At 44.2% G+C, this 19,286-nt stretch overlaps 1 protein-coding gene across 3 annotated transcripts in view; it reads right to left on the bottom strand.

Annotated features, from left to right (window-relative positions):
* The window catches only part of CRYBG1 (crystallin beta-gamma domain containing 1), a 326,501-nt gene that overhangs the window by 70,125 nt on the left and 237,090 nt on the right, over positions 1 to 19,286 (bottom strand). For all 3 annotated transcript variants that reach the window (XM_040350181.1, XM_040350182.1, XM_040350183.1), the window contains one exon: positions 14,841 to 16,744. In XM_040350181.1, coding sequence (XP_040206115.1) covers positions 14,841 to 16,744 — 1,904 coding nt within the window. The remainder of the gene's footprint in view (positions 1 to 14,840; positions 16,745 to 19,286) is intronic.

Genomic DNA, 19,286 nt, shown 5'->3' with positions numbered 1-19,286 from the left:
TCAGGCCACTTTTACATGGAGGAGACTCCCATTTTGTTCAGCAGAGAATCGGCCTGCTGATCCCCTGCTGATCAGAGCAGAGGGAGTGGATAAATGGTCCTGTCTGCTCAGCTCCTGCAGAGTGGACATGGACAGAACCAGGTGTCCTCGATGGGCAGCTGGGACTAAAGAAACGCTGCTGTCCTGAATTAAGTCATGCATACATTTATATAAGAATTTGTTCATTTTGTGATAATCAGTTCTAATATATGCAAGCCATCATTGCATCCTAAACTATTCACGATTTGTGCTGCCTGTGAGGCCTCGTACACACGACCGAACATGTCTGCTGAAACTGGTCCGCGGACCAGTTTCCACGGACATGTTCGGTCGTGTGTACGGCCGACCGGACAATTTTCCGGCGGATCGGACAGGTTTCCAGCGGACAAATGTTTTTTAGCATGCTAAGAAACATGTCCGCTGGAAGCCTGTCCGTCGGACATGTTCGGTCGTCTGTACGACTCACCGGACATGTCCGCTCGGCCGAAAGCCCTCGCATGCGTCAAAGTGATTCGACGCATGCGTGGAAGCATTGACCTTCCAGGGTCGCACGTCACCGCGTTCGCTGTCCGCGGGAAATTTTGTCTGATGGTGTGTCCAGCCATCAGACCAAAATCCGGCAGCGGACATGTCCGATGAAAACGGTCCGCGGACCGTTTTCATCGGACATGTCCCGTCGCGTGTACGAGGCCTTAGACTCCCCCAGGATTTAAAGTTCATTTATCACAGGTATTTATATAGTGCTAACAATTTACACAAAGAAGAGTGGCTGCACACCCCGGGTAACAAAAGTCCTTTTATTCCTCTTCCATAAAATACAGAGTAACACAGCACAGGATAGTAGCAAGTGCATCGAGTAGATGCGTTTCACACAGTCACATTGTGTTTATTCTAATGAATAAGCACCGTGTAACTGTGTGAAACACGTCTACCTGATGCACTAGCTGTTGTGTGTGACTTTGTGTTTTATGGAAGAGGAATAAAAGGGCGTTTGTTACTCTGGTGTGCAGCCACTCTTTTCTTCATATAACTTGAACGGCAGGCGTGCCAAGGCTTGCACCCGCGGGAGGAGTCCTCTTCCTAGCTTACCTGGAGCGGTGTTTCTCTTGTCTCAATTTACACAGCTTTTTACATACTGTAAATGCCCATGGGTTTCTTCTCTCAGGGACCTTAGTATGTATGAATATATACATACAGACAGAAGAGTAGAGACAATTTGGACAGGAGCCACCAGCATGTCTTTGGACTGTGAGAGGAAAGTGGAGGAAACTCATACTAGCAAAGGGAGAACATGGAAGCTGCATGCAGATAGTGTACTGACTGGGGTTCAAATCAAAGAGCCCTGTGCTGGGAGGCAGAGGTGCTAACCATTAAGCCACTGCGCAGTTTACAAACTTACAGTGCATCTGAAAAGTATTCACAGCGCTTCACATTTTCCACATTTTGTTATGTTACAGCCTTATTCCAAAATTGATTCAATTCATTATTTTTCTCAAAATTCTACAAACAATCCCCGATAATGACAACACAAAAGAAATTTGTTTGAAACCTTTGTAATTTTATAATAAAAAAAAAAATCACATGTACTTTATTGACAGCCTTTGCCATGACACTCACAATTTAGTTCAGGTGCATCCTGTTTCCACTGATCATCCTTGAGATGTTTCTACAACTTGATTGGAGTCCACCTGTGATAAATTCAGTTGATTGGACGGGATTTGTAAAGGCACACACCTTTTTATGTAAGGCCCCACAGTTAACAGTGCATGTCAGAGCACAAACCAAGCCATGAAGTCCAAGTAATTGTCTGTAGACCCCCGAGACAGGATTGTATGAAGGCACAAATCTGGGGAAGGGTACAGAAAAATGTCTGCTCCAATGAGCACAGTGGCCTCCATTATCTGTAAATGAAAGTAGTTCGGAACCACCAGGACTCTTCCTAGAGTGGGTCGCCCAGCCAAACTGAGCGATCGGGGGAGAAGGGCCTTAGTCAGAAAGGTGACCAAGAACCCGATGGTCACTCTGACAGAGCTCCAGAGTTTCTCTGTGAAGAGAGGAGAACCTGCTTCCACCAATCAGGCCTGAATGGTAGAGTGGCCAGACGGAAGCCACTCCTTAGTAAAAAACACGACAGCTCGCCTGGAGTTTGCCAAAGGGCACCTAAAGGGACTCGCAGACCAGGAGAAACAAAATTCTCCGGTCTGATGAAACAAAGCTTGAACTATTTGGCCTGAATGGCAAGCGTCATGTCTGGAAGTAACCAGGCACCGCTCATCACCTGGCCAATATTATCACTATAGTGAAGCATGGTGGTGGCAGCATCATGCTGTGGGGATGTTTTTCAGTGGCAGGAACTGGGAGACTAGTCAAGATTGAGGGGAAGATAAATGCAGCATTGTACAGGAGACATCCTTGATGAAAACCTGCTCTGGACCTCAGACTGGGGTGAAGGTTCATATTCCAACAGGGCAACAACCCTAAGCACACAGCTAAGATAACAAAGGAGTGGCTACGGGACAACTCTGAATGTCCTTGAGTGGCCCAGCCAGAGCCCAGACTTGAAGCCGATCGAACATCTCTGGAGAGATCTGAAAATGGCTGTGCACTGATGCTCCCCATCCAACCTGATGGAGCTTGAGAGGTCCTGCCAAGAAGAATGTCAGAAACTGCCCAAAAATAGGTGTGCTAAGCTTTTAGCATCATACTCAAGACTTCAGGCTGTAATTCTGAGTGCAACACACTCCTGATCCCAGCACTGAGAGCGCAACGCACTCCTGGTCCCAGCATTGAGAGCGCAATGCACTCCTGGTCCCAGCATTGAGAGCGCAACGCACTCCTGGTCCCAGCATTGAGAGCGCAACGCACTCCTGGTCCCAGCATTGAGAGCGCAACGCACTCCTGGTCCCAGCATTGAGAGCGCAACGCACTCCTGGTCCCAGCATTGAGAGCGCAACGCACTCCTGGTCCCAGCATTGAGAGCGCAACGCACTCCTGGTCCCAGCATTGAGAGCGCAACGCACTCCTGGTCCCAGCATTGAGAGCGCAACGCACTCCTGGTTCCAGCACTGAGAGCGCAACGCACTCCTGGTCCCAGCATTGAGAGCGCAATGCACTCCTGGTCCCAGCATTGAGAGCGCAACGCACTCCTGGTCCCAGCATTGAGAGCGCAACGCACTCCTGGTCCCAGCATTGAGAGCGCAACGCACTCCTGGTCCCAGCATTGAGAGCGCAACGCACTCCTGGTTCCAGCATTGAGAGCGCAACGCACTCCTGGTCCCAGCATTGAGAGCGCAACGCACTCCTGGTCCCAGCATGGAGAGCATAATGCACTCCTGGTCCCAGCATTTTGAGCGTAACGCACTTCTGAACCCTGCATTCTGAGCGTAACGCACTTCTGAACCCTGCATTCTGAGCGTAACGCACTTCTGAACCCCGCATTCTGAGCTTAACGCACTTCTGAACCCCGCATTCTGAGCATAACGCACTTCTGAACCCCGCATTCTGAGCATAACGCACTTCTGAACCCTGCATTCTGAGCGTAACGCACTCATGAACCCTGCATTCCGAGCGTAACGCACCCATGAACCCTGCACTCTTTTTGTGCTCGCAAACACACTGTTTGCAATCTACATTTGGGGTTAACAATGTATTACCACCTGCAGTAGATCACAAAGGCAGTGCGTTTTAAACACGGTGCAGAAAATGCACATGGAACATGCCTGCGTTCTGGTGTGAACCGGCGCCAACAGGACACTGTGCCCGGTGATCTTTGACTTCATCAGTGTTGTTCAAGTAGATCTCTTTTTTTTTTTTAAGCTTGCCTACCCCTGCTCTAGACCTTCTTTTCCTTTCCTCAACCCCTTCTATTTATACCGTATTTGCCGGCGTATAAGGCGGCTGGGCATACAAGACGACCCCCTAATATTCAGCTTAAAACGATGGGTTTGTGCTCTACTCATTTTATAAGACGACCCCCTTGTGCGGTAGTAATGCGTTGTCCAAAAATAAAGAGGCCGCGGCCCGGCTGGTGCTCTGTAAAGCTGTATGTATTCTGTATATGCGCCGCTCAGCCCATCCTGGCGCGCGACCCACTCTTTTGATGACTACAGAGCATGCTAAGCCTGCTCGGATTGGTGTAACAACCTCTGCCAATCCAAGCAGGCTATATCTAGTCATCAACAGAGTGCATCGCCCGCCAGGATTGGCTGAGCGGTGCATATACAGAATACATACAGCTTTACAGAGCACCCGGTGGGCTGATATCCATCGGGCAGCTGCTTCATCCGGCGTATGAGACGACCCCCCGGTTTTTGGCGGTGTAATTCCGGTGTAAAGGGTCATCTTATACGCCGGAAAATACGGTTAAAATTGAGGCAATTTCTGATGCACAATGGACTTACATACTCCCTAATGTTTCTAATAGTCTAGACTGATGCATGACTGCTGCTTATGTAGTCCTTGCCCTTTTAGGGGCTAGGGAGGTACTACTGTAGGTCATTTATATGTTTATTTTGAACCTCTCATGGACAGCATGGTCTGCACATCATATATGTATATACTTTATCAGTTCCGCTTTATATTTATATTATTCTGTGTAGGATTACCTGCATAACTTGGAAATTGCCCTAAAAAACATTAAAAAAAGAGCAAAAAAAAAAAAAAAAGCTTTTGTGCCTAGGATCCCCCCCCTCAGCCCCCCTAAATACTTACCCGAGCCTAAATTTGATCCAACACTGTGCCCAAGAGCAGCGACTCTCTCCTCACTGGACATGAAGGCAGCAGGGGAGCCATTAGTCAATGGACACTCTGGATCAAGCCCACACAAGTGCCCCCCACAGCAAGCACCTTGCTATGGGGGAACTTGGCAGGGGTGAGGAGCCAAGAGTGCCAGTGGGGGACCCTAGAAGAGGAGGATCGTGGCTCCTCTGTGCAAAACTATTGCACAGAGCCAGTAAAGCAGTGGTTCTCAACTCTCTAGTGCCGTGACCCCTTGATAAAATTTCCCGAGTTGTGCGGACCCCTAACAGTAAAATTATTTTCGTAGCTTGGGTTGTCAGCACCCAAGGCAAGACAAGACAAGTAATTTGCGCCCCTAACCCACGGACATTTAGCGCTCCCTGAGTCCCTTCCACTCCTACAGTATTAAAACCCCTTATGGTACATTTGAGAATATACCATCTTTCTCTTTGTTCTCCTTGCTTTACCTTTTCCCCCCCCATCCCTCTCTCTAGCCATCTTTTGCTACCTTTTTCTTTGTTCCTCTCCCTCTTTTTCTCTCCCTTCCATGTATTCTCTATTTGTTTTCCTCCTTACTCTTTGGTGGGGGGGGGGGGGGGGGGTAATTATATCAGTGGCAATGCTGGGGGGAGTTCTGATCAGTCAACTTAGGTGCTCTTGATCAAGGTCATCTGCTGATCTGAGAACTGTAGTGGGAACTTTATTGGCAACTATAATCACAGGTAGTGTTACAGTGAGTGTCTCTGGATTCACAGTGTCTCCGACTTTGTGGTGTCTTGTAGCAGTGACACCTATGCCGAAATCAGGAGATAGGGTCTCCTCCAGCCTCTCCCACTTTACATTCCTCACATCAGCTGACCTCTAGTCTCTGCCCCCCAACCATGCTGTGAACTGAATGAGCGGCTGCGAAGCAGCCGAGTGGGCGGCTGTGGGCTCCAGGAACAGCCCAGGATTCTATGACCCCTTGCAAATCATCATTTGACCAAGGGGGTCCCGAACCCCCAGGTTGAGAACCACTGCAGTAAAGTATAACATGATTGTATTTTTTTTTTTTTACTAGTAACAAGCACTTTAAAAAATGGATGTGTATAGAAAGTGTCACTTTAACCGCTTGTACACATGTCTGTGTATCTAGCATACAGTAGCACACAGTTCCTAATCAAATTCTTCATGTAAAAGAATTCACCTGTCAGCATTACATTAACCAAGCCTCTTTTGTAGAGAAACAGAAGTGATCTAAATTTAGCTGTATGCGCTCTGTAGTGACATATATGGAGGAACTCTCTGTACATACAGAACTATGAAAAAAAAAAAAAAGTGTCAGCTGTGCTAACAGATATTGGTAGATAACATGGGTAAGGCATGCTGGTTAAGATTTAACTCAGAAATTCCATCCGGAGTTTAAGGTTTACAGAAAACCTGAACATTCCATACAATATAAGTAAATGGATAAACATTACAAAAAGGCAAGGGTGTCTCATATGTTAATATGTAAGTATATATATATATATATATATTGTATGGCTGTGCAATTGTGATTCAGTGTTACAGCGCTGAAAGCTGAAAATTGGCCTGGGCAGTAAGGGGGTAAAAGTGGCCAGTTTTGAAGTGGTTGATAACCCCAAAAATATAAAATAAGTCTGTAAATACCTTTATATAGAGTACCGTGCATATAGAGATGTATGTTAGTCAGCTCTTACCCAGTTCTTGACCGCACTATAGCCGAAAGGCGGTTAAAGTGCAGGCGTCCAGTTCTGGGAGGGTATCCATTGATCTCCTCCCAGAAGCATGCCCCCTGTGCGTGTATGCAGCACTCTCTGTGTCGGGGTAAACAGCCAATCACAGCAGTCAATTACCATGTGATTAGATACAGCTGATCACATTAAACTAACTTGCCGGTTACTGAAGGAAAAAAGTGAAGGAAAAAAATTACTTAAAAATGTTTTAACAGAAGCTAAGAAACATTTTTTTTTTTTAATTTTTTTTTTCCGTTAGCAAAAAAAATAAAAAGAAAACTCCAATTGTCATTTAAAGTTTGACAGCACTGAAATCTGAAAAATGGTCCGGGCAGGAAGGGGGTGAAAGTGCCCTGTATTGAAGTGGTTAAACACATGTAAGAGTAGCGCCTAAATGAAATATAGTGAATTAGCATACTTATAATGCTTGAAGTCGCTATACACATGTTCCCAGGTCAGATCAACCAATATATGCTTAGGGTTAGAGGGCGTTCCATGATGGTCATAAAGTTGGGAGTCTGCCACATATACAAACAAAAAGAAGATGTGAAATTTACAGTTGCCCCCTTACATTTAGTAACAAAAAATGTAATGGCCCAGATTCAGGTAGATCCGCGCAATATTTGCGTGGGCAAAGGGCAAAGATTTTTCTCTGCGCCCACGCAAATATTTTGATTTGCCCGCGATTCACGGAGCAGTAGCTCCGTAAATTGCGCGGGCGCTATGCTAATTAGCCCTGCGTAAGGGCGCCTAATGTAAATGATCCCGCCGGGGGCGGGAATCATTTAAATTAGGCGCGCTCCCGCGCCGAGCGAACAGCGCATGCTCCGTCGGGAAACTTTCCCGACGTGCATTGCGGCAAATGACGTCGTAAGGACGTCATTTGCTTCTAAGTGAACGTGAATGGCGTCCAGCGCCATTCACGAATCACTTACGTAAACGACGTGAAATTTAAATTTCACGAGCGGGAAGGGCGGCTATACTTTAGCATTGGCTGCTCCTGCTATGAGAAGGAGCAGCCTTACGCTAAAGTCGCCGTACGGAAACTCCGTACCTTGCGTGCGCAGGGCCCGCGCAACTTTTGTGAATCGGTGGTAGTATGCAATTTGCATACTATACGCCGATCACAATGGCCGCGCCCCCTAGTGGCCAACGCAAGAATGCAGCCTGAGATATGAAGGCATAAGGAGGCTTATGTCTGTCATATCCTAGGCTGCAGTCCGCGTAGCGATGTTCCTGAATCAGGGGCATTCGCTACGCGGGAGCAAAACAGCAATTGCGCCGCGCAACAGCTTCTTGAATCTGGGCCAATGTCTTTAACCACTTCAATACTGGGCACTTTCGCCCCCTTCCTCCCCAGGCCAATTTTCAGCTTTCAGCGCTCTTGCATTTTCAATGACAATTGCGCAGTCATGCAACGCTGTACCCAAATGAAATTTTTACCATTTTGTTCACACTAATAGAGCTTTCTTTTGGTGGTATTTATTCATGACTTCGTTTTTTTTTTTGTTTTTTTTTATATAAGCGAAAAAAGAGCGCAAATTTGGGAAAAAAAATATATTTTCATCTTTCTATTTTAAAAGAAATCCAATAAAATCGAATTTTGTCATAAATTTAAGCCAAAATGTATTCTGCTACATGTCTTTGGTAAAAAAAAATCACGTAAGTGTATAATTGGTTTATGTGATCACGGACAGATGTAAGCAGATGATGAGTGCGACATACGATTTTACTGTTACATTTGTAGGGGACAGGTGTTTTTACTGTGTGGGGACACTATTTTGGGGACTTTGTGTGTTTACATTGTGTAGGGACATGTGTGGGGACACTAGGCTGGTGATCAGTGTCTAAAAAGCTGATCACCAGCCGTACGCTCTCCTCACTGACAACTTTCGTGTGAGGAGAGAAGAGCGATCACCTAGTAACTGGCTCTCTATTTACATCACATGGCAGCTGTGATTGGACACAGCCTTCATGTGATCAGGAGGGCCAATCACAGAGCTCTCCTGCCGATCTGAGATGTGCCATGTCCGGGTGACAAGAGCGCATCGTGGCTGCGCGGCTACGCGATCCCCATCCTTCTGAGGGATGTTCTTGAACGTCAGAAGGAGGAAGCTCCCACCCGGCTGTATATATGCAGTGGCTGGGTGGGAGTTGGTAAAAGGGGTTCTCTATTTTACTGGCAAAACTGAAAAGACCTAAAACACAGCTGTGAGCTTTTCTACAGGCTTCTGTAGCTCTACAGTCCTCAGAGCACTTACCACTTTCTTGCTCACTTTTCAGTGCCTTGAAAAAGTATTCATACCCCTTGAAATTTTCCACATTTGGACATGTTACAACCAAAAACGTAAAATGTATTTTATTGGGATTTTATGTGATAGACCAGGGGTCTCCACACTTTACAAACAAATGGCCAGTTTACTGTCCTGAAGACTTTAGTGGGACCAGACTTTGACCACTGGGAGTAGAAAAGGTACCACCGTCAGTGGGAAAAAAAATAATGCCCCATAGTTTGCTTCAGTGGAAGTAATTGCACCCCATCATTGGTGTCATTGGGAGGAATTAGGTTCCATTGTTGATGCCATTGGGAGGAATTGTGCCCCAATATGGATGTAATTGGGCACCATTGTTGGTGTTAGTGGGAGGAATTGTGCCCCATCGCTGTGTCATTGGGAGGAATTGTGCCCCCTTCATTGGTATCAGTGGGGGTAATTATTCGCTCCATTGTTGGTATCAAGTGGATGAAATAGAGCACCAAACACCAGGTAAACACAAGCAATGGGCCACATCTGGCCCCCGGGCCGCAGTTTGGAGAAAACTGCGATAGACCAACACAAAGTGCCACATAAATGTGAAGTGGAAGGAAAAAGATAAATGTTTTTCAATTTGTTTTACAAATAAATATGTGAAAAGTGTGGCGTGCATTTGTATTCAGCCCCGAGTCAAAACTTTGTAAAACCACATTTCACTGCAATTACAGCTGCTTTTTGGGTATGGCTCTACCAGCTTTGCACATCTAAAGAGAGTGACATTTTTACCCATTCTTCTTTTGAAACTAGCTCAAGCTCTGTCATGTTGCATGGAGAGTGTCTGAACAGCAGTTTTCAAGTCTTGCCACAGATTCTCAATTGGATTTAGGTCTGGACTTTGACTGGGCCATTCTAACACATGAATATGCTTTGCTCTAAACCAGTGGTTCTCAACCTGGGGGTCAAATGATGATTTGCCAGGGGTCACCGAATCCTGGGCTGGGCTGGCCCATTCAGCCACTTTGCAGCCGCCCATTCAGTTCATGGCATGGCTGGGGGGTAGAGACTAGAGGTCAGCTGACTGGTGAGGAATGTGAAGTGGGAGGGCCTGGAGGAGACCCTATGTCCTGATTTCGGAATAGGTGTCACTGCTACGAGACACCAGAAAGTCGGAGACACAGTGAGTTACACTACCTGTAATTATAGTTGCCCTTAAAAGTCCCCACTACAGTTCTTAGATCAGCAGATGACCTTGATCAAGAGCACCTAAGTTGGCTGAACAGAGATTCACCCAGCACTGCCACTGATCCCAACTCCCTGCAGACACTGCCACTGATCCCAACTCCCTGCCGGCACTGCCACTGATCCCAACTCCCTGCCGGCACTGCCACTGATCCCAAATTCCTGCTTGCACTGCCACTGATCCCAACTCCCTGCCAGCGCTGCCACTGATTCCAACTCCCTGCCAGCACTGCCACTAGTTGCCCCCCCCCCCCCCCACGAGGAGTAAAAATAGAGAATACATGGAAGGGAGAGAACAAAGAAAGGGAGAGAAAGATTAAGAGCAAGAACAAGAAAGACGGCTAGAGAGAGGAATGGGGAAAAATAAAAACAAAATTTAGGATAGAGAGAGGTTAAAGAAAGGAGAACAAAAAGTGGTACATCCTAAAAAATGTACTATAATGGGGTTCAATACTGTACGAGTTGAAGGGACTCGGGGAGTGCTAAATGTCTGTGGGTTAGGGTCGCAAATTACTTGTCTTGCCTTGGGTGCTGACAACCCACGCTACAAATGTTTTTTTTACTGTTGGGAGTCCCCCCAACTTGGGAAATTTTATCAAGGGGTCACGGTACTAAAAAGGTTGAGAACCACTGATCTAAACCATTCCATTGTAGCTCTGTCTGTATGTGTAGGGTCGTTGTCCTGCTGGAAGGTGAACCTCTGCCCCAGTCTCAAGTCTTGCAGACTCTAGCAGTGTTTCTTCTAAGATTGCTCTGTATTTGGCTCCATCCATTTTCCCATCAACTCTGACCAGCTTCCCTGTTACTGCTGGAGAAAGCCTCCACACAACATACTGTCACCATCATGTTTCACGGTAGGTATGGTGTGTTCAGGGTGATGTGCAGTGTTGGTTTTCTGTCACACATAGCGTTTTGCTTTTAGGCAAAAAAAAAGAATTTTGGTCTCATCGGACTAGAGCACCTTCTTCCAGATGTTTGCAGTGTCTCCCACATGGCTTCTCGCAAACTGCAAACAGGACTTCTGATGGCATTCTTTCAACAATGGCTTTGTTCTTGCCACTCTTACATAAAGGCCAGATTTGTAGCGTGCACGACTAATAGTTGTCCTGTAAACAGATTCTCCCACCTGAGCAGATGATCTTTGCAGCTCCTCTAGAGTTACCATGGGTCTCTTGGCTGAGTCTCTGATTAATGCTCTCCTTGCCTGTCAGTTTAGGTCAGGGATCCTCAAACTACGGCCCTCCAGCTGTTGCGGAACTACACATCCCATGAGGCATTGTAAAACTCTTGACATTTACAGACATGACTAGGCATGATAGGAATTGTAGTTCCTGAACAACTGGAGGGCTATAGTTTGAAGACCCATGGTTTAGGTGGATGACCAGGTCTTGGTAGGTTTGCAGTTGTGCCATGCTCTTTCCATTTTCGGATGATGGCTTGTACAGCGCTCCTTGAGATGTTCAAAGCTTGAGATATTTTTTTTTATAACCTAACCCTGCTTTAAACTTCTCCACAACTTTATCCCTAACCTGTTTGGTGTGTTCCTTGGTCTTCATGATGCTGTTTGTTCACTAAGCTGATCTAACAAACCTCTAAGGGCTTCACAGAACAGCTGTATTTATACTGAGATTCAATTGCACACAGGTGGACTCTATTTACTAATTAGGTGACTTCTGAAGGCAATTGGTTCCACTAGTTTGGGGTATCAGAGTAAAGGGGGCTGAATACAAATGCACGCCACACTTTTCACATATTTATCCATTTATAATTTTCCTTCAACTTCACAATTATGTGCCACCTTGTGTTGGTCTATCACATAAAATATCAATAAAATGTATTTACGTTTTTTGTATTTACGTTTTTGGTTGTAACATGACAACATTTCTCATGACAAAGTAATTTTCACATGAGAAATCTGACAGTGTCTGCATCAGAAGCCCACTTCCTGGCCTGTCCTTGTCAGCCAAATCTGATCCTATTCAAACAATCATTTTTCTAACCGGCTCAGTTAATTTTTAGATCAAGTTGGGTGGTGCATATAGGGTCACCCACAGCTAGAAATAAAGACAGATTCAGCTAAATTCAACTAAAATCCGAGCCGTCTATGGCCAGCTTAAATTTTCTGTAAAAGACACCTCGAGAATATGAGAGCTGCAGTCACTTGTGCTGAATGCCTGCTGTATTGAGTAGGCAAAACTTCAGAACTTCCTTTTATTGATGGAGCTTGTCTGTCCCCTCCCAACTTAGACCCCTTTCACACTGTGGCGTTATTCAGGTGCTTTAGCATTAAAAAAAACAAAGCACCTGTAAAGCACCTGAAAGAAGCCTCATCTGCAATCCCAATGTAAAAACATGTGCTTTCACACTGATACACATTATTTTTGACCAAGAGGCAGCCATCATAGTGATGGGCAAGTAGGATTTTTTTTCCCCCCCAAGGACGGAGTCACTTTTAAACACAACTGGGTTACTCTCTGCTAGTGATACCCAAATCAATTAAATGAAAATCAAACTATACTATGGCCTGCTATTTACTTCGATATTGCAACTTTCACAGCAGAAATCACTATTCTAATTTTACAGTTCCTCATTTTTGGAAGCATTACTGTGTAACTCCCTAGAATGGGCTAGATTGATCACACAATTCAGGTAAATTGAGTAGATTCTGGTAATGCTTCCTGCAAAACAATACAGAGGAAATAAACCCTGAAGCTATAATATGTCCGAAAACACAGGAATAGGGCAAAGTACTAGTCACCGGTATTACCAGTGGTCCCCCTTTACGGACTTCCCATGGCTTGTCCTGCACTGTGTCTCTGTGTGGTGGACATCTTGGTACAGGAAGGACTTTGCCTTCCTATGTCAGAGCATCTAGTGACATCACAAGATCTCACTTCAAATCTCTCCTGAGACTAGCAGTAAAAGGCAGCATTGCTTTTGATCCCACAAGGAAAATATACAGCTATGAAGCTGTGGGCACAGGAAGTACATTGCTATAACAGAGGGTCAGGGGTCATGCAGCCCAACAGGACAGCCAGAGCAGAATGAACACTCTTCCTACAAGCTTTAACCATACACTGATAGAAGGCACAAGACTTGCACTGCTGATGAAAAATGAAAAAAACTATTGAATTTCCATGTTCTATGTACTGTGGGAGACCAGATATAGCGAATGCAGGGTCTTGGGTTTAGTAACACTTTAACTTGTGATGTGCCGACTTTTTCTGCTCATCAACTGTGCATATGTGGCCCAAGACAGAAAATATGGAGTTAAAGGGTCACTAAAGGAAAAAAAATGTTTTGCTGAAATGACTGTTTACAGGGTATAGAGACATAATAAGTAACTGATTCCTTTTAAAAATGATTAAAAATAGATACAAACCAATCATATAATGTGCCTGCAGTTTAGTTTTGTTTTTGCTGTTGTCTCCTGGTTCTCTGATGTACAGAGAGCCAATAGAGGGCAGTGAGCCAATAGAGGGCAGTGATACTTTGTCTAAAACTCCTCAGCACCAATCCAGTTTCGTTTTACACACAGTAATCATACCTTCTTGATTAGTCACCACCGTGAGAAATCTCCCAGTACTGTGGTGATCAGGAAACAGACAACCAGGAAGTGTCCAGAACAGAGAGGATTTACAGCAACATCAAAGCAAAAACTAACAATGAGGACATGAAACCAGGACTGCAATAAGGTAAAAAGCTAAAGCTAAAAAAAAAAAAATTCCTTTAGTGACCCTTTAATTTACTATAGGCAAATAGACTGTGCACTTTGCAAAGTTGCAGTTGCTCCAAAGCTTAGTAAATGAGGTAAGGCTTCGCTTTGCAAAGAATACCCAATCACGTGCAAAGGAAAATTTAAAAACATAATTTTTGCTTGCAAAATTGGATGATGGACATCAGCAGAGCTTCTGCTCATTTACTGAGCTCTGGAGCAACTACACTTGTAGCGTGCAACTGCACTTCGCAAAGTGCCTTTAGTAAATCAACACCTATGCTGCCTTCTTTTATAATAAAAAATACAACGTTTTATTACTCAGATAGGTACATTATCTATATTATTGAACATTAACTTGTGATCTGCCTGACTTTTTCTGCTCATCAGCTATCTTTATTGTTCGTGTATTTTATGTGTGGCCCAAGATAAAGTCTCTTCTTCCAACGTGGCCCAGAAAGGTCAAAATGTTGGACACCCCTAAGGTAGGCTAAAGCAGCAAAAGGCCATTCTTAGTTTTGTACTGAATAAAGTGGTAAATAAGCATAGAACATTTCACTTTAGTCTGATGAATCATATTAGGAAGGATAAAAACACTGCTTCCTTTACTAAGTCAGATATAAAATAGTAGGCACACCCTAGAATTCCAATAGTAAGACTTTTATACCAGGTCAAAGCTGCTGTTTATTTAAGCAAGCATCTGAATTATTTATGCTATGCTGTTGCTAGAGCTACTGTATCCTAATTGATAATCCAACAGCATTTAGAAACTTTATACCCTGAAGCAATAATCTGTGTAGCAACCACATCAATGAAATGATCCCTGTCAGGCATCCATTCTTATGTACTCATGTCTGTCTGTATTAGGCGATAAACCATGTGTTTCTCGAACAACCTACCCAAATGTGTACATTGCGATCCTCTCATTACATATAACATAACATATACGGCTGACTTTGTGTAAGGTTCAAGGTAACCGAGACAAGCACTGGAATCAGAAATATTAACATTCAGCATTTAGTTGCAATGTTACAATCGTCTTACTATTTTGTCTATTCATGAAATGTCTATGAATATACTGTATTTAGTGATATTACATATATACAAGGAATATGTACTTACATATTGAGCTTAGATGTTACTGTCGATTTATTGCGGTCATTGAAAGAAACATTCGCTTTTACTGCCTCTGAATGGAACCTTTTAGGATTGTCTGATTCGGTCTTGCTCTGAGCCTGCACTCCCTGGATGCTCTTCCTGTCCTGTGGGAGAACACCTGCTGCTGTTGGACTTATGTCCCGTACAGTATCCTTCAAATCCTCCCCTCCGCTTCCAGTTAAGGATCCAGGCACATATGCCTTTTCCACGTAGGCGTCTTTTGTTGTAGAAACAAGGGCAGGCTGGTTAAACTCAGATACTTTGGCAGCAGCTGCTACAGTCTGATTTCTAAACACAAAATCTCTACTCTGTGCTTTGCGAACAGTTGGAGAAGAGGGAGCCCAGGCAGCAGGATTTTTTTTCTTCACAGGGCTGGAGGCTGGGTGTTGCTGTTTATCTTTGTCTGAATCACCCTTGGGCGAGAGTTTGGGATTAGCTCCCGCCTTTATTTCTTGGTTGGCTGATACAGTGCCGTTAGACTCGGGTGACAGAGGAGCAGGTTTTACGTTACTATCAGGCATGACTAATTTTTCCTGAGTACCTTTAAAGCTACCCTCATCAAAAACATCATCCTGGGGAACGATGTTATCAGTTTTCTTCTCATCATTCTGACTGCTCTGGGATTTAAATGATCGCCGCTTCCGGTTTGTTTTTCTGCTACTGGGACTGTTTCTCTCCATTGTTTCTCCACTCGTAGAGCTTCGTGTGGTCGTGGGAGAATTTGTTCCAGTTTTACTTAAGTAAATATCAAATGCTAAAACTTTTCCATTATTTGATTGCCCATTAGCACTTTGATTCTTTGGTTTGTCTTGCAAAGATCCTGTAAATATGTCACCTTCTGAAGGGCTGACAGCTGGTGAGAGGTCACCACTACTTGCTCTTCTCCTTAAAATACTCCTACCACCTGCGCTGTCTGGAGACAGACTCTGTTCAGCTGGTGCTGACCCTTGGTCTTGCGAATCCCCTGGCAATGTAACCTGGAAGGGTAACTTTGTGGAGTTTATTTTCTCTGTGCTCCCCACTTTCTGAATAGGTTTATCTGATATTTTATATTTTGAGTCTGTGACTTTGCCAGAGAACCTTGAACTCTTTCTTGGCATTATTTTGGGGGACTCCTCTTTGGTAGTGTTTGTTTCTTGTGAAAACACTTGAAGTCTCCTCACACTGGTCTTAGTGGTTTCTCCATCCGTAGAGCCTCTTCTTCCAGGGGATTGCGTTAAGTTCTGCACGTTTTTCCCATTACTGTTCTGGCGGTTGACTTTAGGTGTCACGTTCGCTACAGATTTATGACTAATATCTGAAAGTGCATCAGTGGGTGCAGTAGCACTTTTACTACTAGTTTGCTCTATTTCTTTTACCAGTGGTGCAGTACTGTTCTGGGTGTCAGTCTTAGATGTTGAGTTCTGTGCAGATATATCACTTCTGTTTGAAAACGTATCGGTCTGAACGGCAGTTCTTTCAATTACAGATTGCTGAAGTTTTTTCACCAGTGTGTTTTCTGTATTCTTATCTGTAAGGGCAATATTCCCATTACCATTTGTAGTCTTTTCACTTTGATCTACAGGGAGTGCAGAGTCCTCTGAGACGGGCTGGGTGACCTGATCTGATGCAGGTTCAACGCGAAGTGAGCTGCGTGCTTGTGTTTGTACTTTAGAAGAGGAGGCTACTAAGATCACTTTCTTCCGTTCTTTTACAACCTCTTTTTCTGATTTAAATGTAGTCACTGACCTCTCAGTAGGGCTTGTTGGAGACTCAGCGATGCCTTTGCCTTGTTTTTTTTTACTGGTGTTAAAAAGGTTTCCAAATTTTCCCAAGACGGGCTTTCTTGTCACATCTTTCTTGGGCGACTCTGTAGGCGATGCTTTAGACTGAAAAAAGAAGAAATAAAAGAAAGTAAGATAAAATCTTGTCCGACACAGTGGAGAATATAGCTATACAGCTATGTATATAAATGCAATACAAAGTTTCCATTTACAGAGAGGGTGTAGACCTCCTCCCAACATACCACTGATAGATTATCATTATTTACTTAGCTTTTTATATCACAGGACAATCCTGTACATATGGCTTACCAGACTACTAAATGGAATAAAACCAGGAGTCTCAGTGCAGTTAATTTTTATGGCTATTGCTCTAACTCCCATAATAAATACACACAGCGTAAACAGTGACCACATAATGTACATGTAAGAACAGCAGTTAATAAAATATTAGTAGGACTTAGATTGTGATATTCTACATTACCTTGCCATGTTTCTATACTGATCTATATTACTTTGCATTCATACATTTTTTGCTGTTATATGCAACTTTACTAGCCATATAATGCCAGGAATAAATTAAAAAGCTATTAGACTTAATGTTTAACCAAGGGCAGGTTCACACATGAAAGCAGTGCAGGAAAGGTGTGTTCTGTGCGCATTTCCTGTACCTCAGGCGAATGCACTGCCCTTGCAAGCTGCATGTGGGTGCCAATGTATTGTTAATGACACCTCATACGCAGATAGCAAACCCACTGTCTTTGCTGGTACTGAATTGCATGGTGCCACCATACCATGCGGTTTGGTGCAGTGTGTTTATAAACTACTTTTTCTGCAGTTCAGTGAAATTTGTAGCCCATTCTAATGAATGGGCTGTCAAAATGCATTGTATGGGAATGGCGTAAACCGGCCCTAAAAGGCAAAAAAAAATTTTGGGCTAGAGTGGAGATGGATTAGACCACCTGTCAGATTTTTATTACTGTCTGTACCCCAGTTGGGGAGATTCACCCTCCTATGTCCTGTTTACCATTATCACTGAAAGTGAAAGAAAAAGAAAATCCCCAATTTTGTGTCGTCTCCCAAACACAACATTTTCCAATAGGGGCACTAGTTCTGGTGACTTTGGGGACAGCCAGGAATTCCCTCACTTTGAAAGAATCTTATGGCTATGGGAAAGGAAGTGAAAGGAAATTTCTACTAATATATATATATATATATATATATATATATAAATAATACACGCGCACACACACACACACAAACACACTAGTGCATTGTTTTTACAAGAAACAAAGAAAACAAATATATACAGTATTTTCCGCACCATAAGACGCCCCCCCCCCCCCCAGAAATATTGGGGAAAAGGTCTCTGCCTTATGGAGCGAATATATGCTAGGCACCGCCTCTTGTCACCATTGGCAAGGCCCGCCGCCGCCAGAGAGGCAGGAGAGTGGAGGACAGACATCTGAAGCCCCTGTGAGCACCGGGCGATCTCCCGTTACTGAGACAGAATCAGAGCATTCGACCACTCGGGCTGCTCTGTCTTCTGTGAGGAGCATAGAATGACATGGGGTAAGGCTGTGTTAAGCCACTAGCAAGGCTGCGTCGATGGCAATGGTCAGGCAGCGTCGATGGCAATGGTCAGGCTGCTGTTCTTTGGCACTGGTCAGGCTGCATTTCATGGGCACTGGTAAATATTTTAGGACACCATTTGGTTCAGAATATTTTTTTTTCTTGTTTTCCTCCTCTAAAACCTAGGTGCGTCTTATGGAGTGAAAAATACGGTAAATGGTCTTTACCCTGTCCACTAGTTTCAAAAAGAAAGAGCTGGGGAGATGCACTTGATTGCTAGGTTAGAGTTGAGAGTGTTGATTAGATTCACCATAATATAGGTTTATGGGTAACATTTGTGCAGTTAATAAGTACAATTTTATTACCTGTGGACGTGTTCCTCACTTATATCTGCATTAGTTGAAAAACAACATTAAATAGAAGTGCTGACACGCATTAGCTGATATTGTTAATGGCAACTTACAGTGACTGTAAACCCATTTTTTTTTAAAATAACAAACATGTCATACTTACCAAAACAGTTGCACAGAGCAGCCCCATTCCTCCTCGTTTAAGGTCCCCCACAGGTACGCTCGGCTCCTTCCCCTGACGAGTGCCCACCATAGCAAGCTGCTTGCTATAAAAGCACTCGCGCAGGCTCGCTCCTTAGCTGGCTCTGTCTGCATAGACACAGAGCTCGGCTTAGCCCCACGCCCAATCCCTTCACTTAAAGTGATTGCAAACAACCCATTCGGGTTAAAATAGAAATGAAAGGCAAAACATTTTTGTAAAGATATTAAAAAAATGAAAAAAACAAACAAAACACATTATGAATAGCTTTTTCCCCCTTTTCATAAGTGATCACATTCCCTCTGTTCTCAGCTGCACAAGAGCTGGGGGAGGAGAAGTAGCACATTGATCTTGCCAATGAATGGCTGAGCAACGGGGAGCTTGCCAGAACAAGTCTGATTATTATGAGTACACCAAGTTCACAGCATAGCTAGAGAACTGACCACACTGTGCTCTCCTGCTGAGTGTGGTCAGTTTTTAAAAGCGCATGAAAATACCTTTTTTTAAATCATACTTACCTAGGTGGATG

This window comes from Rana temporaria, chromosome 4, assembly GCF_905171775.1.
Source record: "Rana temporaria chromosome 4, aRanTem1.1, whole genome shotgun sequence".
Taxonomy (NCBI): Eukaryota; Metazoa; Chordata; class Amphibia; order Anura; family Ranidae; genus Rana; species Rana temporaria.
The sequence above is the reverse complement of the archived record's forward strand: the minus strand, read 5'-3'. Positions and strand labels throughout refer to the sequence as shown.